Below are 25,792 nucleotides of genomic sequence, written 5' to 3'. Positions count from 1 at the left end.
CTGCAGCAGAGGGTCCCCAAAGGACCTTCAGGAGGAAGAAGGAGTGGCCTCAAACCCAACTGGGAGCACTTAAGCTTGTGTCTCCTACTTGCGGAAATAACAAGAGCAGCACCTTATGAGGAGTATGTGCGCCCTCACTTCCAGCTACCTCCACTACCACTAATAATCATCTTAAAAATATGTATGGGCCAAGCAGGTTTCAATCCCGGGCACAGCACATAGTCCCCCAAGCCCCACCAGGAGTGATCCCTGAGCACCCAACTGGTGGGTTTGGCCTAAACCCAAAAATAAATTAATATTTAAAAACTTTAAATATGGTGATATGGGCTAGAGAGATCATTTGCCTTGCATCCTGCCATCACTAGCACGCCAGGGGTCACTCCTGAGCTTAGAGGCAGGTGAAGCCCGAGTAACAACTACCCCCTGGTGAAAAAGATAGCAGGACATCTTAAAAACTATTTTACACATCTTCCTCTTGAAAAAGTAACACATTTTACTGCAAAACTGTCAAAGAATGTAAGAGGTTTTTCCTCCCCTTCTTGGGTTACACCCAGCAATGCACAGGGGTTCCTTCTGGCTCTGCACTCAGGAATTACTCCTGGCGGTGCTCAGAGGACCATATGGGATGCTGGGAATCAAACCCGGGTCGGGGGCATGCAAGCAAATGCCCTACCTGACATGCTATTACTCCAGCCTGTTTTTTTTTTTTTTAAGGAGTGGGGTGCTGGAGGAAAATTTTTCCTTGTTTTTTTTTTTTAAATTTAGTCTTTACCTTGTATGTGGCCAAACCAGCTTTGATCCTCAAAATTCATCTGGTCCCCCAAGCCCACCATAAGTGATTTGTGACCACAGAGCCAGGAGTAAGTCCCGAGCACTGCTAGAGGAAAACCCTCTCCACCAAAAAAAAAAAAAAAAAAGTTCACAGGTTGCAATTATTTTAACACAAAATACAAGGGCACCCTATCAATTCAAGGAATTTTTACCTTGGGCTGGAAAGATGGCACAGCAGGGAGGGCATTTGCTTGGCACTTGGGCAACCCGGGTTCCTTCCCTGGCACTCCGTATGGTTTCCTGAGCACTGCCAGGAGTAATCCTGAGCACCGCTGGGTGGGCGCTCACCCAAAAAAAAGAATGTTTTCCTTGGTTTTTTTTTTTTTTGATTTAGTAAAACAGTAAGATATGTCTTGTGGAAACAGCTGTTACCAACAGACAGTTGTGACAGTCAAATCTTTGACCCTGCTCCTTTCCTGGCTGTCAGCTCTCACACACACAAGTGCAAACCAGACAGAGCAGGGGCATGAGGGCACTGAGCCTCATGCTGTGCCCAGGGCTCACTCCTGGCTTGGCTGGGAAACCCCATGTGGGGGGACTGTGAGCCTGGGTAAGCAGGGGTGTAACTAGGGCAGGGCGGTTGCCAGGGGAATTCCGGCTGTACTCTCTCTCTGGACCCTCTGTCAAGCACTTCCTAGTTGCCTTTGGGAGCAGCCAAGGGAGGGAGCAAAGGCCGCTGAACTGACATGGGAGCTGGAGAAAGCTGGTGACTTCAGACGCAGGGCCACAGGGCACGAGCTTAGAGCAGAAAACAAGCCCCATCCACAGTCTGACCTCGAGGAAGGAAAACCCTGCCGATATGCCTATGGACTGAGAGACGGACAGACAGACGGGCAGACGATAACAGGCTGAGAGAAGAGCCAAAAGCGAGGGCCGTCCTGCTTGCCTGCAGCTGGCAGGTACAACTGGAAGGAGCCCGGGCACGGCATCCTCCAGCGACCAGAGTGAGCTTAGTGCAGGCTGCAACACTCAACCGCCACCAGGCGGCCTCTTCCTGCCGCTCTTTCTCTTCTCTCCAGTGTGAGCTGACAGGGGGTTCCCAGCCCAGACAAAGGACTGGCAAGCCCTGGGGCATGCCACCCCTCTCCAAGGCACCGGGGGTGGGGGTAGGGGGGTCTGTGTTGGGGGTGAGTGTTGGGCATGAGCATCAGCTGATGAAGGGAATGAGCGTGCACCAGTCCTAACTGATGCCCTCAACATGGAAGGGAGGTGCCCATGGCCTGGCACCAAAACTGCTCAACCTGGGCATGGCTGGTGGTCAACACCTCTCGCTTCAGTCAGCAGGTCAACAACACTATCTTCATGAAAGGGCAAGGCAGGTGTTTCAGTGAAGGACGGCCTGAGGGGTTGGCTGCACGACTTCCACCAAGCAAGGCCACCCCACAACCACGAGGTCTGTCCCCCAGGAGATCCGGAAACCTTCTGCAGTCTGTGTTGCTGCAAGACAGGATACACTGGCTTCCCAGGCCGAAAGAAATTCTGGTGTTCTTCAAAATGATTTTCTGGACGTGTCCTGGAGGCAGGGCGAGAGCTGGTCCACCCGCTGGGCCAGCGCCATCTATCTCTGACAGGACTTGCGCAGCGACTTACAGATGACGTTCTCCTAGATGGCCTAGGATTGGCCTCCCCTTAGACATCTTCTCATGAGAGGCCGGAAGTTGCCCACCGAGAAGCCAGGAGACGACTTGACGATGCTGCGAGGTGCCCTGGGCTTCCCGCTCTGCCGCTCAAGACGCACGAGGCAAGGACTTTGCACAGCCCGTAACACGGCTGGGGAACGGCATGAGGAGACTGCCACGCCCTGCTTGAGGGAACCGGACTCAGAGCGGACTCTCCCCCAACCTCACCACAGAACAGTCAGTCAGGAGGAAACGGGAGGCGGCAGGCTGTGAACACTGCTCAAAACGCCTATACTGCACTCTGCAGGTATGGGCCCCGTCCAAGCACTGCTGGGAGCACAGAGCTGGGAGCATCACAGGAGGGAAAAAAATTAAAAATGGGAAGATAATTCTTAAATATCACTTGGAGCTGGAGAAGACAGTATAGGAGGTACGGTGATTGCCTTGCACATGACCAACCCAGTTCGAACCCCAGCTCTGATCCTTCCAAGCCCTGCCAGTAGTTCACCTTGTATCACCCCTGAGCACTGCCAGGAGTAGCCAAAAAACAAAACAAAACAAAAAACCCACCTTAAACCCCTTTTATACATAGATAGGTGTTTTGAGTTGGTGAGCGAAGAGGTAGAGGAGATAACAAGTTTTATAAAGGTTTTCTTATAAAATTATTTTACCACATGAATAGATGGTTGGAGTTTATTTCTTGAGCAGTGTTTTCAGCAGGTTCCTCGGTCATCCAAGTCCAAATCTTTCTTCTTTGCCCAAATACAAATGCAAAATTTCCTCCCACTCTGGGGAGAGCACTTTAAGAGGTAAATGAGTGTTGCATAAATACCGTTACCTTTTCTGGTGAAAAACTCCTTGGAATATTTCCCCAACATAGCGTATTTTCGAGGGACTTTCCCCAGCAGTTCAATGATCAATGCTATGTGATCTGCATTGGGAAACATTGCCAGCAAAACAGAAACACATGACAGTTTAATCAGTACACGGCATGCAGACACGGCTGAGGCCCGCGCAGACAGAAACGGAGCGGCCTGGGCCCTCGGGCTCGCCCCGGGGTGCCGAGGAGGCTGAGGCACAGGTGACCACAGTCCCGGGCCAAATGCAGACTTCCCTGCTCAGTGTTTGGACCAGCTTTTGGAAATTTAGGAGCACTGCCTGTCACCGTTCATGCCACCAACGGCGGCTGCTATTCCATTTCTGTCTGCATCGTGGCGCTTTTCGAAAAGAAGAGGTACTACCTCTGCGATTGAAGAATTCCCGAGAGTATTTTCCAGATAGAGCAAAGTGCCTTGGAATACTGCCTAGCAGCTCTATGATGTGGGCTATGTGGTCTATGAAGGAGAGAAAAAAAAAAAAAAGAAAAGGATATGGGAATGGGAGGAGGGGTGGAGGGAAGGATGGGATAAAAGAAGGGAAAAAAATTGAAATTAGTAAAAAAAAAAAATCAGATTTCAATTCAAACCAACATGTTTGCAGCGTGTTCACGCGGAGCGCCAGGAGGGAAGGCCTCCGGCACAGGCCCAACAGGGCAGCAGCTGCGCCCACATGCCTAGTGCTCCCCCCCCCCCCCCCGCTGCCCCCTGACCCCCCCACCCCAGCACTGCCAAGTCAATAAGCATGGAGATGGTCAGGTCTACGGATGGGATTCACTAGCCGGAATCTGGGATTCCCAACTCAGCTCCCAAATGGTACACCAGGAAGTGGGCAGGTGGTGAGTAGACCAGAGGGTCAACAGAACAGCTTCCGCCCCCTCCCACCCCCCCACCCCCACCTTCCCTGGCCAGTAGCCACAGCTGCAGGAGCGGCCCCGAGGGCTCCCGGATACTCTGCCCATTCCTTGCCACTAAGGGGGCTTCAGCGCAAATGAAAAGCACCTGAATTTGGTGTCCAGAAACCAGAGCACAGCTCTACTGCGGGGAGGTGAAATCAACCCCTCCCGGGAAGCTGGGGCCAAGCGGCCGACGGGTGTGGGAGGGCAGGCAGACTCACCTTCATCTCTGGAATAGTCTTCCCCAGAATGCGGCTCAAACAGATAGTCGCCCGTGGCCAGCTCAAATGCCTAGGATGCAACAGATCACAGGCTCAGGCTGGCGCAGGAAATGGACCCGAGTCAGCAACTTTTTCTCCTGGTTCAAAGGATCCCACGTTTTTGAGGATCCAAGATCAAACAAATCAAAGGGCCTCCTGGAGAATTTTACATTGGGGCCATAGCGAGGAGGGCGTTTGCAAGGCACACAGCTGACCCGGGTTCGATTCCCAGCATCCCATAGGGTCCCCCAACCACCTCCAGAAGTAATTCCTGAGTGCAGAGCCAGGAGTAAACCCTGTGCATCACTGGGTGTGACCCAAGAAGCCAAACAACAAACAAAACAATCCCATCCCCACACACAGAAACAACAACAACAACAACAACAAACTTCATTCTAGGAATGCTCAAAGAAGCTTCGGAAACATCCTTACATCTCTGAAATGAAGCGAGCAGGACTGACTACAGTCACGAGATGGAAGACCAGGTCTGAAGGCCTGGGCAGGTGCTGGGAGCCTGTCTGAATCTCGCTTGCCCGCAGGAAGCCCCAAGGCAGCTCTCCGGACTCCGCTGGGCCTGGGGAGCTGTGGCCAGCATCTCTTTTCAGCACCTTATCATCTATTTCCATCCTCTTTTCAGCGAGTCCCAGACTCAAACAAATAAAAAGTGAGAGCCAAGAAAGCGACTCTCGCATGGTCCCAGGAGTCAGGAGGAAGCCAAGCACCACCAGGAGTCATTCCTGAGCGCAGAGCCAGGAATAACCCCCGTGCATTGCCGGTTGTGACTCAAAAAGAAAAAAAATATTCTTCAGGGAGCCATTACGGTCCCTCGTTCCTTCTTTCTCATCCCCACCCCAGAATCAGCCTGGGCAAGGACAGTGTCTCTCTGCATGGCCCTAACAGCGGAGGAACCTCAGGCCCTGGCACACAAAACTATCCAAGGCATCACTGCAGTCTGATCCTATGAATTCAACAGATTCATTTGAAACCATAAGGAAAGTGGAGGAGCAGGCAAACAAGATCGCAGCTTTACCAGGTTACCAGGAAGAACAACAAAAATCTTTTATGATAAGGAACTAAAACAAACAAAAGCCTAAAACCTCAGAATAGCCCTTGCGGAGCTGGAAGCACCTGTGATTGATTCTCAGGAATGGTGTCGAATAGATTCAAAAGAGCATGTGCGTGTACACACACACACACACACACACAGACAAATACACACACAACAGCCCCCCTCCCACCGGTCTTTACAGCCCCCTTTCCACTGAGGTTCCTGCCATTTTTCAAGGTGCTTACATGGACATACACGCACGCACACACGCACACGTCCCAGGTCTTTGCAGAGCCCTTTCCCACTGCGGCTCCTGCCACTTTTTCTAAGCAAAAACAGAAGTCAACTAGACCGAGACTGTGTGCAAGGGCGGGTCCTCATCTGAGGGCAAAAGAGGCGAAGAGGGAGGACTGAGCCACCATCACTTACTCACCTCAGTGACCGTGTCCTATTTCTCAGGTTACATCCCCAGAATCACACCCCCCCACCCCCAAACCTGCACACTTAGAAGCACAAGGTTTCAGAGTTGAAAGAGTTCTCAGTGCCCAGGTTTGGACAGTCCCAACTGGGGCCCATCTCTCTGCTGATGCGGTGGGAGGCTCCATCTCGCCACATCCAGAGGCGGAACATTCCTTCCCCACAGCTCCGGCCTGAGCTATGTTCCCTTTCTAGCGCCCTGACCTCAGCCACCCACTGCTCCCCTGCGCCACTTCCTCCTCCTCCTCCTCCTGCTCCAGCCTCACAGGGTGAGGTGGATTCTGCTCCACATAACGGCGTCTCAGATGAGCACAAAGGAATCAGTCCATGGTCAACAGTTCTTTGAAGCATTCTCTCCAAACACACCAAGCACGGCTGAGGTGCTGACAGTCACCAAAAATCTTTATGCTTAAAGCTATGATCTAGTGCTATGTCAGAGGCATACAGAAATAGAAAAGCAAAGCATTATCATCTGGTGCCTCACGGCCTGTGTTCATTCCCCATCACTGTATGGTCCCTGAGCACCACTGGGAGCAATCCCTGAGCCACCACACTAACGTATCAAATACGTCACGGGGAGCTTGCCAGGCTCTGCCGTGCGGGCGAGATACTCTCGGTAGCTAGCCGGGCTCTCTGAGAGGGGCGGAGGAATCGAACTCAGGTCGGCCATGTTGGCTGCGTGCAAGGCAAACGCCCTACCGCTGTGCTATCGCTCCAGCCCATTATTATTATTATTATTATTATTATTATTATTATTATTATTATTATTGGGTCATACCCAGCAACTTTCAGAGGTTACTCCTGGTCCTGCACTCTGTAATCATTTCTGGCAGTGCTCAGAGGATCATATAGGATGCCAAGGATTGAACCCGGGTGCAAGGCAAACACCCTCCCTGCTGTACTATCGCTCTGGCCCTGTGCATTGCATTTTATAAAAAAATTTTTTTTCTGTTGTTCTTGTCACCTAGGGGTGCTGAGGAAACAACGTGGTGCCTGGGACCAGACTCAGAGCTCCTTCAGGCAAAGCCCATGCTCCAGGCTCTCGGGCCGTGCAATTGTGAGAATGAGGAGGCAACGGCCTTGCTTTCTGAAAAGTCCTTTCACTTCATGAGAAGAGAATCTGGACGACACATGGCTGAGAGTATCAGAGAACTGGAAGGAGCCAGAAATGGGGCTGAGTGGGAGGGAGACGAGCACTTGCCTTACAGCTGTCAAGTCCTGAATTTGATTGCTGGAGAGTTAAGAAAATACAACACCAGTCTAAGAAACATCCCATTACCACCAACCCTCCCATTTTAAGCATAAGAACAATGTGGCTGAATTCACTAAAAGATGCTGAGACAGACACAGACTGGCTAAGGTAAGAGGGATCATTCATGCTCATCAATCTTGCAGGTGTGGAAAGTATGAGGTGCAGGGTGAGGAGTGGCACCCCCAGGGCTGACAGCTGGGTGAGGCAGCACACCCCAGGGCGCTGAGTGTCCACTCACCGTGCACTGTATAAGCACACTGGGGCTGTTCCAAAGTGCCCAGACAGCCGAGGGCAATGAACACGCTAAAAGGTTTTCAAGATCGCCCTTCATAAAGGCAGAGGAAATAGTGCCATAACAGAGCTCTCACGGTAGAACACAGGCCAGCAGGGGCCCTCAGTCCTACCAGTATCCAGGCATGTGGAGAGACAAACACACACACACATACACACACACACACACACACACACACACACACACACAGAGTGCACGCTCCATTGAGCTCCATAGGGCATGGCCCTTGACTCCCCCAAAGCACTGCTGGAAGGAACCCTTTTGCCCCCTGCCCCATTATTACTGCTGGGTGCAGCCCCTTTCAAAGAAAGAAATTAAAAACAAGGTAGGGCGAGCGTTGGCTCTGAGGAATACTTTCCTCCCCTGCAGGGCAAGAGGCTCTACCAGAGGCCACCGAGAAGGTGTCAGCACTCACACACAGACAACCATCCCCACCGGAGAAGCCCCCTCTTGCCCGGGATGGGGAGACAGGGCTGATGTGTGTAGCGTGTGGGGAGGCTGAAGGAGTGGGTCCTCGGGAGACACAAATAAAGCAAAATTTCCCTGAAATAGGCCTGAGGAGAATGAGATGGTTTGAGAAAAACTGTCTTCTTCCCATTTTCTAAGTTACACCCGGGCAGTGCCCAGCGGTTTTTTCTTTTGGAGCGGGGGGGGGGGGGGGGGGGGGAGCAAACCCAGCCCTTCTGCTGCCACAACAGCAGCTGAGCCCACTGAGATGCCTCTGGCCCAGGATGCTTCCCACTTCCTAAGACACCCGCGGCAGCAACCTTCCCCTCGGCATCTCACATGGACCAGCGTGACGTCACCCTCACTGCGGGCGTAAGGACAGATGGGGCCAAGTGCATAGGTGGGAGAGAGTGGCAAAAGGCCATTCTTACCATACACGCCGTGCTCCAAATGTCCGCAGGCGTACTGTACCCTGCGCCTATTAAAACCTCTATGGATCTATACTGACGCGTCTGGATGTCTTCCGTGAAGTGTTTGTGCTGGAAGGGAACAGAGGGCGTTACTGGGGAGGGACGTGGACATGGACTGCGGAAATCGAGGCTCTGACACACACGATCGCGACCAACGGGTTTCGGGAAGGGAAGGGCCACTTACCACCCAGCAGGCATTTCCCAGGTCGGCGATTTTCACTCTGATTTTATCTGCATTCCGTGGATCCAGGGGATTCACCAACAAGTCGGCGGCCCGGGTTTTCGCTGCGGTGAGTAAATAACAGATAGATTAGGACGCAGGGCTGAGTGAGAAGCATGTGCGGATGCCACGCTTGCCGGGCATGGGGTCCGCGGTTTAGAAAAACAGCCAGCAGGGCCACCTAGGCCCGGAATCTCATAAGGGAAACTCAACAGTTTCTGTGATTCTCAGGCTCCGTCTCTGAGAATATTGGGGGGCACACAGGCTGCCTACATTCGATCCCCAGCCTGCCAGGTGTTTTCCCTGCTGGCTCGCAGTGGCAGAGCTCACCCCCTTCCTGTGGACCACACCCGGTTCGGATTGGCGGGGCACAGCAGCAGAAAGGAGGCTGCCCTAGCAGCTAACCCCTCCTGGTGCCTGGTACCCACAGCCGACCTCTGCCACTGCCCGGGCTGAGTGCACGGATCTCACTGGCGCGGGGACAACGAACAACCACAGAACTAAGCTCTGAACCCATCAACTATGGACAAGGAAAATCCCCAGGAAGTGACTTTGTCAAATATGGGCCAAGGTCCTGGTAAAATTCTAGAATGCTCAGGGCCACATTCAACTCCAAGGTGACCCAGAGAAAACACACACCATGCAGTTGCTTAGGATAAGTACACACATACACACACACACACACACACGGCTGCTTCTGAGGGCCCCAGGGTTGCTTTTCAGTCAATTCCAAACCCTGGCGGTTATTTTAGGAGCAAGCCCGCTAACAAGTAGCAAAGGAAACAAAGCCAGTGTGGGCCAGACAGAGACTCCTCCAGTGAGTCAGCATCCTCATCACCCAACCTCAAACTGACCTAAAAATCTCAGATTTCAGCGAAGGATGAAATGCAGCTGCGGTTTTTGTCTGTTTTAGGATTCTGAAATGGAACTTAGAGACTAAACAGCAGAATCTGGCCAGCACAGAACACTATACAGCCTTGCACGGTCTCCCCATGGGCTCACGCATGTCACGGCGCTCCGGTGGCGGTGAGAGGAGGCTCTGCTCTTCAGCAAGGGCCCAGAGCTAACCTGGGGCTTGGGGGTGGTGGCACCTGACACCCCACCCAGCACTGGGGGCTGAGGGAGTAAGGGGCTGCTGGAGAGTGGGCAAGAGATAGAAAGGAAGGAACAGGACTTGCCTTCCAGGCAGACAACCTGGGTTCCCATGACCGGCACTTCCTATAGGTCCCTGAGCCCAACCGGGAGTGAGCCCTGACCTTCCCCATTCTGCTTTCAAGATGGAATAGCAGGTCTGACTCTGGCGTGTTCGCTTCTGTTCCTGCTCCTCTGTTGGAGCTTTCCCTGCGGCTCCTCGGCACTTCCTCCTGTCCAGCCTTTGTGCAGCCCTTCCCAGACTGCCTAGCCTCTAGATGGAGCAGCGCCGGGCACAAGGTCTTCCCTGGGCAACTGGGCAGGTCCCAGTCTCCTTCCTCTTTCCTGGGACTCAAGGGAGGCAGAAGAGAACATAGGCTGGAAGTCTCTAAAGACTCACTCCTTCTGGGGGACCAAAAACACTCAGAAGAAACACCATCTGCACCCCTATGTTCGGTGCATCACTATTCACCATAGCCAGAATCTGGAAACCGCCTCAGAACAAACAAATGGACAAAGAAACCATGGCACATCTACACAATGGAATATTACTCAGCTGTTAGGAAAAATGCTGTCAAGAAATTTGCCAACAAATGGATGGACACGGAGAATATCATGCTAAATGAAAGGAGTCAGAAGGAGAGAGACAGAGACAGAATGGCTGCCTTCATTTGCGGTATACAATAAATGTATATACGCAGAAGACATATCTACAGCCAGGGAAAACGGTTAGGAGGACTGGTCAATGGTTGGAATCAACCACAACTGTGTGTGGGGCAGAGGGTAGATAAGATAGAGAAGAGAGCAGGATGACAATAATAGCTGTAAATAATCATACTAGACAAGTACTGAGCATCAAAAATAGCTAAAGGGATGATAACCGATCAGTATCTGTGCTGCAAACCACAATGAGAAAGGGAGAAGGGGGTGGAAGAAAGGGAGAGAGAGTGAGTGAGAGAGAAGGAGAGAGAGAGAGAGAGAGAGAGAGAAAGAGAGAGAGAGAGAGCCTGCTAGAGGAAGGGAAACTAGAGACACTGGGAAATGCATGCTGGTGGAGGGATAGGTGTTGGAACACTGTATGACTGAAACGAAATTATAAACAGCTTTGTGAGGGATCTATCTCACAGTGATTCAATAATAAAGTCTTTAAAAACACTAGGGGGACCCCTGGGGCCGGCCAGGTTCCAGTGCTTGGGCCCCACGGGGGTGGGGGGTCTCACCAGAAGCCAGAAACCAGCTGAGAAGAAACACGGACACAGGGAATCGAGCAGAAACCGAACGGCCCAAGACCCGCACCAGGAGAAAAAAAAGGATGTTCTGAAACAGGGAAAGGGGGGTGACACAAAGACAGGCAGTGGGCTGGATGGTGGGAGGGAAACTGAGGACATTGGATGTTGAGAGGATATCAGGGTCCACACAGACCCCAAGCACAGACGCAGTGAAGACTGTGGGGGGGGGGGGGGAGAGAAAAGAACTCTATCAGGGGCTGGCACAACAGTTCAGCAGGGAGGATGCTTGCCTTGCAGGTGGTGGACTCCGCATCAATCTCTGGCATCCTAGATGGTCCTCTGAGCCAGACAGAAGTGCAGAGCCAGGAGTAAGCCCTGAGCACAACCAGCGGTAGCCCCAAAACAAAAATCTCTCTAAAACAGTGAATCATCTAGGGAGCAAAAGTGAATGTGAGATAAGACGGAGCAGGGCTGACAGTGATGGCTGGAGATGAGAAGAGCGAAGGGGTCCAAAGTCGGGCTAGAGCCAGCAAGAGCACCTGCTCCAAGATCTCTCCCTTTAGATTTAGTAATCCACACAAGGCACCTGGCAGCTAATGACGCAAGGGGAAGTCAGCCTTTATATTCCTCCCTTCAACGGCTCCTCCTCGAGGGGAAATTAATCTAGGGAGAAGATCACATTCCAGGCCTGGCCTGGCAAATCTTTTTCCTGTCCGGGCTGAGGAACAGAACAGAGGGAAGGGGGCTTGCCTTGCAGGCAGACAACCTGGGTTCAATAACTGGCACCTCCTATGGTCCCCTGAGCTCCACTGCCTGGTGGGGCCTCAAACCAAAACCAAAACCAAATCTAAAGAAATCAAAAGGCTCCCCTTTCCCTGTCATTTTGTGGTGGCCTCCCTTATCCCTTCAAGCACTTCCTATGATACACTCGGATTACAAACAGCATCAACACCCAGCTCAGATAAACTGGCTCCTGCTGCCTCTTGCTTGCTTAGCAGCAAGAGGCCAAGTGCCAGTCTTTAAGCCATAGAGCCAATTCCCTCATTCACGGAGGACACAAGAACACTCTCCATGCCAGAGGCTGCCCCAGGTGACCCAGAGGCTGGAGAGCTGCAAAGCTGAGGGCCTCCTAAAAAACAACAACAGGAGAAGCCCCTACTCCTGGGATGGCCCTAGAATTTAATCCTGTTGAGGATCTGCTAGCAGAGAGGCCGTCATCTGCGAAAATAAAAAAAATAAAAGAGAGAAGCCATGTCTCCCTGATGCAACGCCCATGAAGCAGGCAGGACTCTGAGGTGTGCTGGCCAGAGCGGAACTGACAGTGCTGGGAAAAAGGAGAAAGAGGGCTTAAAACCAAGTGGCACTGATTTGTTCATTGTTCAGGAAATGCGGCATACTCGTGGACACAAAGAGACTTGGCAGGGGGAAAGATCCATACCCTGACCCGAGCACCTCAGACAGACCCACGGGCTCCCACGGACACAGCCCTCCCAAGGCCAAGACAACCGAATGGGCTGGGGTTCCACTGGGGGGAAAAAAAAAGAAGGAAAAAAAATTTCTAGGAAGAGCTCACATTCCCCTGAGGAGAAAGGTCAAGGAAACAATGACTGATCATCAGATTCAGAAAAAAATGACCCTTGTGAGAAAGAGGAAGGAGCTCCAGTCACTCCACCTAGAGGCTGGGCAGTCTGCAAAGGGCCACACAATGGATGGATGGCAGGAGGAGCTGCAGAGGGCAGGAAAAGCTCCAACAGGATAGCAAGAACAGAAGTCAACAGGCCAGAGTCAGACCCGCTATCCCCTCTTGAAAACAAAACTGGCAAGCTGCTCGGCTGTATTTGAGATCGCTACATTTTTCCTTTGTTTATTCCATCAGTTTATAAGCTTAAAAAAAAGAGTTCGTTTTGTTTTAACCCAGGGACCAAACCCAGGGCCTCGCACATGCAAGGAGAGTGATTCCACTGATAAATCCTATCTCTGGCCCCTCGATAAATCCATTTTAGCACAGGTAACTACAACCCAAACATCGGTATATGCTTCTATTTTATATAGATTGATATAACATATAATTTTAAAATATATTTATATATCTTTAAATTATATAAATTATTATCTACAAAATCTATAATACATATTTAGATAGTATATATATTTATAATAATTGTAAATATATTGATAGATTATTCCTGCGATGTTCTTGACACATTATAAAACATTCTGTTAAAAGAATATGAAGAATAACAAAAACTGTCCGCAGACATGGTCAACTCCAGTCCAGGATAGTGGAAGGTTGGCCCAGAGACACAGACCCTGGTTCTTTAGAAAGCAGGGCAGCTGGCCGTGCACCCCTGACGCCCCCATCCCCAACCCACCAAAATGGAGTTGTGTTAAAAGAACATATAAACCAAGTTGAATATTTCACACAGACCAACTGTGCATGGGGCGTGGAAACCTTTAGGGGCCAGGGATATGGCTCAAGTGGGGTCTGTGTAAGTCCTGGGGTTCCGTCTTCAACACCGCACTGTCCCCAAAACAACTGGGTAACAACCAGGAACTGCCAGACCAGCCCGAGCACCAAAAAAGAACCTAAGTGTAGCCGACCGCAACAATTTTTTAAAAATTTACAAGCTTTTTAAACACAGCACTGCGTTTTTAAAACAAGGGTTTTATACATAGAGCGTTTTAAAAAGAAAGCTTTTTCTTTAGCAGGTAGGGCACTTGTCTTGCATACTGCCAACTTGGGTTCGATCCCTTCTCCCAATATGGTCCCCTGAACAATGCCAGGAGCAATTTCTGAGTGCAGAGCCCAGAGTAAGCCACCGAACATCTCCGGGTGTGACCCAAAAAATAAAATAAAATAAAATAAAAGTTACAAGTTATTCAAAAGCATGATTAACACTGGCAAGAGGAAAAGAGAATTTTTGGGTCTGAGACAGGAGAGAGTGAGATTGGGGGCGGGGTACAAGTGAGAGTGTACCTGGAAGAATAGAACAGTGCCCCACCCCTCCCAGACACACTACCCCACACATCACTTCCTTCTGTGGTACAGCGGCTCATGATAAATTAGCGTTCTAATACAGGAAAAGCTTTCCCTGTGCTCCCTATTTCCTGATTTAGGTACTCAAATTCATAAGCCAAATCTGAGAAGCCACGAACTTTTGACTCCAAGCTGATTGGTCAGAAGCACCGGTGACAATGGGTACTTGCCACTGGCCTGGGTGTATGTGTGCAGGAAATGGGACCCTGTGGAGCCTTGACAAACTGAGTTAAAAGACAGGAATACCAGTTGGCATCAGAGCACTACACGATATGGGGGGGCGGGGGGTGGTGGACAACCATACCCAACATGGTGACAGGTGCCACAACTAGTGAAGCAGAGACGTATCTCTGCTTCAAAGTACAAACGCAGAGGTGCTGTTTTCTCACGTGAGAGCACTTGATTCTGCAACTTCAAACCAGAGTGGTCAGTGTGAGGCATTAGGAGGGGAAAAGTCTACCCACAACCTAAGGATGAGTCAGTAGTGGGTAACCACCAGTCAGCAGGACTCTGCCTCCACCACACAGGAGGGGACTGGAGCGTTTCCTGGGCCAACATCTATTCTCTTCCTATGTAAAAACCAAGCTTGTCACTAGCAGGAGCAGTGGAGACTTCTGAGTTTTCCCACACTGGATGCCAATTGGAATACCTCGCATTTGCTTGCTCAAGCTACCCTTGTGTCATGTGTGCGTGATGTGGTTTTCATGCTTAAAATAAGGCTTGGAGGAAGTCCACGTGACATTTAAGTCCACTTCACCTCCTCTAAAATTCTGTGAAAATTGCAATGGCAGAATACTATCATTAGAAACAGAAAATAAGACGCTTCTCTTTCTCTTTCAATATGAATAAACAGCAGGCACATTTTTTCATAAATAGAAACTAACTAAACCTAAATTTTAGACGATCAGATAGCAGGTGGGATGCTGGTCTCCTGAGGGTCGGCCCAGGTTAGATCTCTGGCAACTTCTAGGTCCCTCGAGCACATCCCCAACTCCAAAAAAGGGGTTAAAGCTGTGAGATTTGGAAGGATTTTTCCAAATGTCTAATGTCACTTCCTATAAAAAGAGAATGAGAAAAGCTCAGAAAAGGGAGCTGACAGAGATAAAACTATTTAAAATTACATTGCTTCAATCACAAATAAGGAAGTAGTTGTGTTTTTTTTTCTTCTTTAAAAGAAACAAAGTCAATGCACACCTACATGACTCCAGCTAACTACCGACATGACATCTGCCAAGGGTCTGGCTTGGGCAACCAAGAATTGTCTGAAGAAGGAGATACACTTACTTTTTGGCAACTCCCCGGTGCTGGAGGCTGAGACGGTCCTGCTTCGGTCATGGGATGGACTGCCTTCCTCTTGCTCAGTGAGAGGGGATTCCACGGAAAGAGCAGAGCCACACGCCACAGGTTCTAAGGGCCCAGAGAACATTGATGGAGAAAATTCTGGAAACTGTGACTCGGGCATTTTATGTTGTCCATTTGGCAATTCCCCATTGAATTGTTCATAGGAGCTGCTGTATGCATAATCGCTCTCTGCATCAGGCTCATCCCGGTTGTACTCCTCAGGATTGGGGCCATCTTCCTCTTCTTCATCTTCGTCATCCAACTGCTGTTCCAGTAAGAAAGGGCCATTCTCAATATGGCCATTGGTTTTGGGGGATTCTATCCACGTAGGGTCTATGTTTCCAAGTTCCTGCTCAACATCGTCTTCATCTTTCTCGGTGTTTTCTTTTTCAGTGTCTTCCTTCTCTTCTTGATCCTCAGTTTCACCTAAGAATCAATTGAGTTAAGATTTAGGACTCACACTGATAGAGGGAAAAGTAAAACAGTGCAGGGATGGGTATTGGAACATTGTATGACAAACCATTTATAACCATTTCACAGTGAATCAATATTTTTTAAAAAAAAAGAATCGAGGGCTGGAGCGATATAGCACAATGGGTAGAGCATTAGTCTTACACGCGGCTGACCCGGGTTCAATTCCCCAGTATCCCATATGGTCCCCCGAGCACCGCCAGTAATAATTCCTGAGTGCATGAACCAGGAGTAACCCCTGTGCATTGCTGGGTGTGACCCCCCCCTCAAAAAAAATAAAAAAAAAAAAGAAATGGAAACTCATTAACTCATTGTAACAACGGCACTAGATACTTCTCTCCATAGACAAGATATTTTAATGTACTTAATCATAGACTACCCAGCAAAAGCTTTAGCTCCCAGGGTAAAATCTATAAGGTTTTTATTTTTATTAATTGGCATTCTCTTAGTAGAGAAAGCCATGGGGGAATGACAATCTCCAGAGCTATACACTTCCATCTCTAACCAAGCTCTCCACAAGAATTTCAGAAAAGGCCTATTAAGTAAAAGGTTACTGATAACTAAAAGGTTAATTATAAACAAAATCATGACCCCAAAAGAGTGCCTGCCCATTAAAAAAGCGTTAAAAAAATATTATCATACTTCTGGCACATAAAAAAAAAAAGTACCAGAATGTGCCCTGTGTTTCCTAGTAAGGAGAATCATCCTCATCTACCAAGTGGTGACTGATTGGGTCCCGCTATCAGCCCTGCGTCTGCTCTTACTGACCATTGTTGTCATTAGCCGTCTCTGCCTTGGCCGCCTCCTCTAACTCTGCTGTTTTTAGTTTCACCTCTGGGCAGTATTCACCATCCTGCTCATTGGAGGGTACATCAGGCGTGACGTTTTCTTCTACTGTTTTTCTTTCGGCTTCTCGCTCCAATTCCTCAATCTCCTGTAGGCGCTTTTCCAATAATTCAGCTTGCCTTTTCTGCTTCTTTTTCAGTTTTTTCTTTTTGTTTTTTGATATTTTTCCTATCTACAACATGTTAAGAAAATACCAAAGGTCAGCTAGCTTCGTTTTCAAGCACTGCACAATAGAATAAATGCTGACAATATGGCAAATACCAACAGGTTAATCCCTTCCCCCCAACTCTCCCCCAGGCCACCGTCAATTAAAATTGCATGCCCAGACATACATTCACCTTGTGGCTATGGTGAGGTCAAACCACCATCAATAACAGTTTTGCCTAATTGCAATTAATGAACCAACTGGGAGAGCCTGCCTGCCAAGCAACAGCGCTTAAATGGAGGAAGTCCCTTTGGCTTAGCCTCCACAGATAACTGAATGAGCGAAGACACGCATCCTTTGAACCAGAAGCACCTCTTGCAAGTTTCACATGCTGCTGCCAAGATATAAAGTCACAAACTGCCTCCCTCTGGGTTGTATTCTAACATGTCTGACTCAAAAGCCTGCCCAAAGAGGTATGCATCAGACTCATTGCTAAGCAACAGCAGTTCTGTCTTGGGGCCTTACTAACAGCCAAGACTGGGTGAACTATCACAAATGAGCACATGAATTAAAGGAGAGTCAGGAAAAGAAAAAAAAAACTAATAATCCTGGGCTTGTGTCTAGACATAGTCATGTGACCCGGAGCACACCTATCTCCCCAAACTCAGCCATGAGCCGGAATATAGGGAGTGACCTGGCTCCAGAGCAGGCCAGGGATTCTCCTCATAGCTCTGCCCTGGACTGAGACATCTACCCCAGCTCTCTTCACATCTGGATTTGTCTTTCGGATCATTCTGATGCATAGAGGTCTTTTAAAACTTTTAGGTACATTTTAGGTGGATCTTGTCCACGCATGTTAGCTCACACACACTCGCTCCTTGTTTCTAAGTCTCTAAGATTATATATCGAGAAGAGATATCGATATACAGAAATAAAAGATTTCTGTAAACAGCCAATGGTAAGATTCTTCTACTGGAACTAAGTCAGGCTTAGATCTATCAGGATACAATTTTATTTTAAGCAGCATTATTTCATTTTATTGGACTAAGTGTACTGAAAGAGAAGACCACAAAATCAGAAAAATTCTTTCATACTGGCTAAAGTACAAAAAAGACCAAGAGGTTTAAATAAAACCCCAGAAATCAAACAGAAAAAATATGGAGTGACTTGGAATGATCACATTCAACACTGATGCCACCATCTTTCAGTTTATCAAAGAATGAGGAGTACAGCTCCCAACAATAAAGATGGGAACCTGGAAAGATTTGCATCAGACTAATTATAAGATTCACTTCAACTGACAAAAACAATAAGGCATTTATCAGAAGGCAGCATTTATAAACAACTGTATTGTAAGTTTAAATACATTAGAATATCTGAAGCCCACAGAGAAAGGCACAAAACCTAAAGCCAGTCCCCCGAACAATTCTTAAATAAAAAATTGTTGTAAACAGAAACAGAAAGATTCGAACAGTCGAATTTAATGATAGAAAAATCATACAAGCATAAACATTTACATTGACATGAAGGTGAGTATCTGTATACGTGACTACTTACAGGTTTTTGTTGTGGAGCAGTACTCACTAAAACAAAGAGAAACAAAATAAATCAAATGAAAGTTTAGAGGAAAAAAAAGACAGCTATTTATATAGATGATATAACTATAAAATAAATTGCTGCCATTTTTAATGGCAATTTGACTTCAAAAGCTGTTAAGGTGGTTTTCTTAAATAGCAAACTAATGGTGTTTCTCTTTTTTCAACTAAAATAAACTATAAATTCATTTCCAAGATAATCCTAGTGGGCAGACAAAAAAATACATAAGAGCTCATATGCTCATTAGAAAAAAGTGAGACAAACATTTTACATTATAAGATATACATCAATGCCTGAAAACCATCTGGCAAGCTTCTCCAATTAAAATAAATCAAATACAACATTAATGGATCAGGGGAAACGATGAAAGGCTATATACAGCCAAGCGTAGCATGCCTCCAACCTCCACCCCAGCACCACCAAGTGCAGCCCCAGGCACTGATGGGGTGCACTCCCGAAAGGAAAGGGATAGGGTAAGGACAGTGGAAACTGACCTAGATGCTGCATCCGAGGGCCAGGGCTTGTCAAGACTGAGCAGGGGTCCCCTGACCTAACCAAGACCCCAAGGGAGACAGCTGAGAAGCGTTGATGGTGATGTATCTCCCAAGAGCCCAAAGATTTCATACTGGCCTAATGGGAGTCACTGATAACGTGAAGGGAGGACAGAGGCGCAAAAAGCGCTTTCATCATCACACAGTGATACTCGGTAAAAACCCAAACTAAAAACATCTTAACAAGCTACTTGACAAAAACTGTGTCTGTTCCAACCCACTGTGAGGCCTGTGGTACCTGATTCCAAATCTAGTGGAGACTGAGACTGATACAGATTGGCTAACTACAGAGCATCCTACAAACAAAAACAAAAAGTCCCTGAAGCTGAAAGGAAAATTCTAATGACTCGTTCAATTGCAGGAAAGCTCCCTGACCATATTCCTCTGCTGAGAACCTGCAAATAAGAAAACGGCTCACAGGCAGATGAAGTTGCAGCTAAAAAGTTCATTTTTAAACAGTGAGAAGTCAAGAAACAGTAAAACACTGATTCCTGACTTAGTTCATTATCTTCCTCCTCAAGAAAAAATGTCTCTGGGGAGAGATACACTTGGATGCCTCCAAAGGACAACTCTGCAGACTGTCAAAGGCCACCCACATAGGGAAGGGGGGGCCCTGGCTCGGCATCCTCACCTGCGGACCCCGAAGGAGGAGGGGCCCCTGCTTTCTGCCACTCAGTGGCCTCAGCCGCCATTCTTCGCACATATGCGTCATCTACACACATCAAGATGTTTTCGGGCTTTATGTCAGTGTGAATAATCTTGCACTTACTGTGTAGATAATCTAACCCCTGAAGGACCTGGTCACGGAAAATTGAAAAATTTGTTATCCAACATTTATTTTGCAAAACAGGTAAGTGATCGAGAGACACAAAATACAACAGGTACAAAAGGACATTGTTGAGTCAACATCTCTCCCTATCAGGCCCCAGAGGGATCCAGTTCTATCCCACAATTTTTCTTCTTCTTTTTTTCTGGGGAGGAGGGAGGGGGGAAGTACTGCAGTGGTGGGTGGCCACACCAGCTATGCTCAGAACTTGCTCTGGCTCTGAGCTTAGGGTTCATTGCGGTGGGACTCAGAGGACCATACGGGGTGCCAGGGACAGAACCCCAGCCAGTGGCGTACAAAGCAAACTGCACTGTAGTTCTGACCCGCTGTCCTATAGTTCTGAAACTGCCCCCCATCCCCGTCCATTTCAATGTGAATCATTCTCATGTTCATTTATGTTCAGGGAAGCAAAATACATATCTTTATAAATGGTGCTGGGGATCAGACCCAGGTCAGCCACACGCAAAATAAATGCCTTACCAACTATACTAGCTTTCTGGCCCAAGGTTCCAGATTTTTAAAACACTGATTATTGCATTAGGGTTGGGTTAGATTTCTTTATAAAACACAACTTATAAAGCACAAGTTCATCTGACAATGAACACAGAAAAAGACTTTACCACTGGGACATATTAAGTGGGTTAATTAAACCACGAGAATCATTAAAGGACAGGAAACCATTAAGAGACAGTGCAGTATAGCATTGAAACACAACATTGGGACTCAAGCTGATCTCAAATCATTCACTAGCAATGAAGTGAAGCTGTCTTCAGCATAACCTCTCCCCAAATCTATAAAGTAACAGGGGGAATAACAGAATCAATCTATACCGGTGACGCAGGTACAGTAATTGCCTTGCACATGGATGACCCTGATTTGATCCCTGGTACCCCATATGGTCCCCTGAGCTCTACTGGGAGTAATCCCTGAGTGCAGAGCCAGGAGTAAGCCTTAATCACCAATACGGGATCACCAATATGGGATCAGACACCGCACGTGCCTCAAATGTTAAGTTAAGCCTGAGCAAGGTCCAGGACACTTGATTAAAAACAACAAAAACAAACCGGAACACCTCAAGGTGTTCACAGTAAATGGAAGAACGGAAGTGAGAAAACATGGATTGATAGCAACTAAACAACTATGAATTAGCTAATCTGGGACTTTAAAAATAATATTTTCTTGAAAATTTAGGTAATGGTTTTATTTATCAAAATTTATATTTATTTCTGGTCTCACCCAGTGAGCCTTAAAGAAATAAATTACCCACAAATCCATACTCAAACGATGATGATGAGCAAACTATTAATTGGTTATGATGAGTAACTATGATTTATGCAGAATAACTGGGGACTACATAAATTATAAATGAATCAAGTCTGACAACCAAGACCAGATTTCCCTTTGCAAGATCTGAAAAAGGGTGAAAAGGAGCATTAATGAACTGCCCCCTCTGTTGCTGTCATTAGTGCAATGCTGGCCCTCCTGCCTAAAGGCCTTCCCTCTCCTCAACAGCAGGAGGCAGCAGAGGCTGCTGAGAGCTCTTGCTACCACAATCTGCAGATGCCAGTGGTTGAACCTCAGAAGGCCAGGGCGGACCACACCCTCCCCGGGCAGGGGCTGGGTTACTTCCAGGGAAGTCAAGCTTGCAGGTCTCAGCAGTGCAGTGCCAGTTCAGAACTAGAGCTATCTGGCTGTGGCTTCCTTTCTCTGACCTCAAATTCAGCTATAATGAAAAACTGCCCGATCAAGATACCACTGAGGTTTCTTTGTATGTATATGCCTGTGACCAGACCCATTACTGGTGTTAACATCATAAACCTGCTCCTCACTGGAGCGCATTGGCGCAGCTCACTTGAAATTTTTAAATGATCCCACAATCTGGCAGCTAGAAGGAATAAACTGAGAGTGAATGCAAAGACTTCCCTCAGCAGTGGCTCAACAATCAAGAGTCTCCCTAACATCGGTAACTGCAAAGGGAAATCTTTCCAACTGTTGATGCTGATGCGCTGGGTCCTAGGGTGAATTCTGAGGTGGATGCACACAAGGCAAGAAGAGCCTCACCAGCGACACTATCTCTTCACACCCCAGGATATTTTGACTGGGCACAAGAGGAGCTCACCCTTCCCCACCCCTCAGTGGTCCGATCCCCACTCTGAAACAAAGATCACAGAGTATGGACATGTGGGTTGCCTTGGGTGCCAAACTCCCTGTAGAATAAGGGACACCCAACAGGAAGCCAATGGGGGTTGGAGCAGGGTTGGGGTTGGGAAAGCAGGAGCACTGTCCCAACATACTGACTCTTTCAAGGACATGTACTGTAATACCCCAGGAGAGTAGAGACAAGGGCCAGGAATATTTCTCCATAGCTGGAAGCCTGTCTCATGAGCTGGGGGAGAAAGCAGCTGGGATAGAGAAGGGATCACTAAGTCAATGATGGTTGGAGGGATCGTTCGGGATGGGAAATGGGTGCTAAAAGTAGATAAAAGACCAAACATGATAGCCTCTCAGGCTCTGTATTGAAAACCATAATGCCCCAAAGTAGAGAGAAAGAAGAAAAGGAGGTGGGGTGGGGTAGGGATGGCAGGAGGGAAACTGGGGACATCGGTGGTGGTAAATGTACACTGGTGTAGGGATGCGTTTTCGGTCACTGTATGACTGAAACATGAAAGCTTCATAACTATAGCTCACAGAGATTTGTTTAAAAAAAAAAAGAACATGCAGTCAAACTCTAGAGGCACTCTTCTCACTTCCAGCCAACTGAATGCACCCACTGCATCTATCTTCCTCAGAAGGACAGGTGAGGCCAATGCTCCAGGTGTCTTCTGACAAGCATGCACTTAAACTGAATCGAGAAGTGAGAACCAGAGGAGGTAACCATGACAGTCCCACACCCAAAGGTTTCAGGGGCTCTGGCCTTCTGTGCTCTGTCCTGAAACAGCTTTCCTTCGGTGTCCCATTCAAATGGCCTTGGTGAGATTCAAAGCAGCTGTACCTCTAACTGGAGTCAGAAAGCAAGGCAACTGCCCCGAGGGCGGGCTGAGGAAGCCCACGCACCATGCTGGAGGAGAGGCGCCAACGCTTGGCAAGATATGCCAAGTGATCACAGGACCATATGGACACCACATTGAACAAATTTAAGAATGTAAAAATGTTTACCAATTTAAAATTACTCTTCCTAGTCTAAAATGGAATAATAATGGCTCACTGATAATGAAATAAGTAAAATAATGCCAACAGGAACTAAGTACTAAGTGTAGAGAAAATGATTCCATGGTACCAGGATTGGCCTGGATAGGACCAGAGTTCCTCAGGAAACCCAGAAGGTCCAAGAGCCCACAGGAGGCTTTGCAAAAAACATTGGCAATTTTTTGGGTTTCTGTTGCTTTGTTTGGGGGAGATAGGGAACAAGGAGGGCATGACTCTCTGCAGTACTTGAGGAAAACTCCCAACTTTATGCTCAGGGGGACCATGTGATACCTGGGACGGAGCCTGGGAGCCTCACAGGCCAAACATGCACTCAGGCCACTGAGCTATCACCTCTCCCCCCAGCACAGGGCACAGGTTAATAAGGTCCCATTAGCTTGCATAGAGCAGCAAAACTGAAAGTTTCTCCTCAGGGCTGACAGCACAGGTAGGGCTAAGGTGCTTACTCTGCCTGAGTTTGACCCCACTTTAAGCCCGGGCACACATACCAAGCACTGCCAGAAAGTGACCCTTGGGCACACAGAGCCAGGAGTAAAAACCCTGAGTAACAGGCACTATCCCCAAAGCCAACATTTCTACTATATAAAATCCAATGCTTTTACATTTTATTTTTCTTTGGGGAGGGGGGACCCTCAATCCGAGCAGTGCTCACGGGCTACTCCAGGCTCTATGCTCTGAGGTCACTCTTGGTGGTGTTCAAGGGTAAAGAACAAACTCGGGATCCAGCTCCGGCCTCCTGCATGCAAAGCATATGCTGCAGCCAGCTGAACAACCTCTGTGGTCCTGGACTTTAGAAGCGTATGATCGCCAGCTCTACTTTTATAAAGAAAGCCATTTGTCACGGGGGAAAATGACTGCATACATTTCACAAAGAAATGTTCAGAAAAATGCCCCAAAACATTTCATCATAGACAATTTCATACTTGCAAAACGTGAGCGTGGATTCTGGAGTTACATCACCTGATTTCAAACCTTGGTTCCGTTCAGAGTAACTGTGGGATTGAAGCAAATTTTCTTTTTTGAAATAAGATCCGGGATGTCGGGGGCCACGCCTGGTGCTTTAGACCAGTGACATGGCGCTGCTCGGACCCGGCAGCATGCAGGGAAGGGAGAGTCAAGCACTTGATAACGCGCCCTACACCTGAGGTATAGCCCAACTCCTGGACAGGATTCTTTTTGGTTTTGGTTTCAGGACCACACCTGGCAATGCTCCAAGCTTACTCCTGGCTCTGCATTCAGGAATCAATGGCAGTTTTTGGGGAACCAAATGGGATACTGGGTGAGTCAGGTGCAAGTCAAACACCCTCCCTACTGTTCTATCACTCTGGTAGCATCCTGAGGAAGATTTTTATCTTCTGTGTAACATGCCATGTAAAATGAAGAGACAGTGAAACCCCGGATCTAATAAAATTGTGGTGTACTATAGCCAGGACAGAGCAAAACGAAGAATAGGGTGAGGGGACAGGGCCGGGGAGACAGCTCAAAGAGTTGAAATAGATGGGACACAGGTACCACTCGTGGTACCCACAGCCCCTGTGAGCACAGCCCGGGGTGTCCCCTAAGCAGCCCAGCTAGAACCCAAATAGAACCAAAATAGAACCTTAAAAACAACATCGACAAAGTGGGGCCCTACAAGAGTATCACAAATGTAGTAGAAAAAGTTCATTCTGATTTCAAGTGTTAGGGCAGGGGCAGAGAGAGAATAATGAAGGGAAGGTAAATGCCTTGCATGAAGCCAATACAGTTTCAGTCCCCAGGGACAGCTACAATCCCGGAGCCCTGACACAGAGATCCCAAGCCTGAAGCCAAGAGTAATTCTTAAGCACCATCAGACATGGTCTCCCCCCCCCCCCCAAAAATAAAAATGAAACAAAAATGGAAAATTTCTGGCACTAGATTATTGCAGCAAAGGCAGCTCTGATAAGCACCCCTGTTAACAAACTTCAGAAAATGCAAGCAGCAACATTTTTGCAGGGAGATTTGTAAAGGGCAAAGACTTAAATCATAAAGCTTTCACGATTAAAATGTCACCTACTCTTTCAATTACACATGAAAGTTGAAGCCCCTTTAAAAATAGCAAGGAGGGGCTCGAGCGATAGCACGGGGGGTAGGGCGTTTGCCTTGCAAGCTGCCTACCAGGGTTGGATTCCCAATATCCCATATGGTCCCCCAAGCATGGCCCGGAGTAATTCCTGAGTGCAGGACTAACCCCTGGGCATCACTGGTGTGACTTGAAAAGCAAAAAACTAAATAAAAATTAAAAAAAAAAAAAGCAAGGACAGGGCCAGAGAGAGTGTGTAGCAGTTTCCTCAAATAAACCTTACACTGCACACGGCCAACCTGGGTTTGATTGTTGTCATCAAATACAGTCCCCATTCCCTGCCTACCGCCAAGGGGGGACCCTGGTGCACTGCCAGATGTGCCCCAATACCAAAAAACTGAGACAGCAAGGGTATTTAAGAAGCCATCAGGGGCTGGAGCAATAGCACAGCAAGTATGGTGTTTGCCTTGCACATGGCCAACCTGGGTTCAAGTCCCAGCATCCCTTATGGTCCCCCAAGCACCACCAGGAGCAATTCCCGAGTGCAGGAGCCAGGAATAACCCCTGAGCATAACTGCGTGTGAGCCCCCCCCCCAAAAAAAAAGAAGCCATCACCTCTAACACATCTGTTATGCCCCACAAATATTAAGTACTGCCAATACCTTTCCTATCAGTTTTAGAAATAAC

The 25,792-nt window shown here is 48.1% G+C and overlaps 1 protein-coding gene across 5 annotated transcripts in view; it reads right to left on the bottom strand.

Moving 5' to 3' along the window:
• SRPK2 (SRSF protein kinase 2) overlaps positions 1-25,792 on the bottom strand; it is a 208,768-nt gene that overhangs the window by 4,370 nt on the left and 178,606 nt on the right. For 3 of the 5 annotated variants that reach the window (XM_056118338.1, XM_056118340.1, XM_056118341.1), the window contains 8 exons: positions 19,666-19,831; positions 18,445-18,470; positions 16,665-16,914; positions 15,369-15,851; positions 8,652-8,752; positions 8,429-8,536; positions 4,443-4,512; positions 3,692-3,784 (listed from right to left, as the gene is read on the bottom strand). In XM_056118338.1, the coding sequence (XP_055974313.1) occupies positions 3,692-3,784; positions 4,443-4,512; positions 8,429-8,536; positions 8,652-8,752; positions 15,369-15,851; positions 16,665-16,914; positions 18,445-18,470; positions 19,666-19,831 (1,297 nt within the window). Of the gene's footprint in view, positions 1-3,288; positions 3,382-3,691; positions 3,785-4,442; positions 4,513-8,428; positions 8,537-8,651; positions 8,753-15,368; positions 15,852-16,664; positions 16,915-18,444; positions 18,471-19,665; positions 19,832-25,792 lie in introns of all 5 variants that reach the window. The other 2 variants (XM_056118342.1, XM_056118339.1) reach the window with 2 other exon arrangements.

The sequence above is a fragment of the Sorex fumeus genome, unplaced genomic scaffold (genome assembly GCF_029834395.1).
Source record: "Sorex fumeus unplaced genomic scaffold, SorFum_2.1 ptg000037l, whole genome shotgun sequence".
Lineage (NCBI taxonomy): Eukaryota > Metazoa > Chordata > Mammalia > Eulipotyphla > Soricidae > Sorex > Sorex fumeus.
This window is presented reverse-complemented; position numbering and strand designations above follow the sequence as displayed.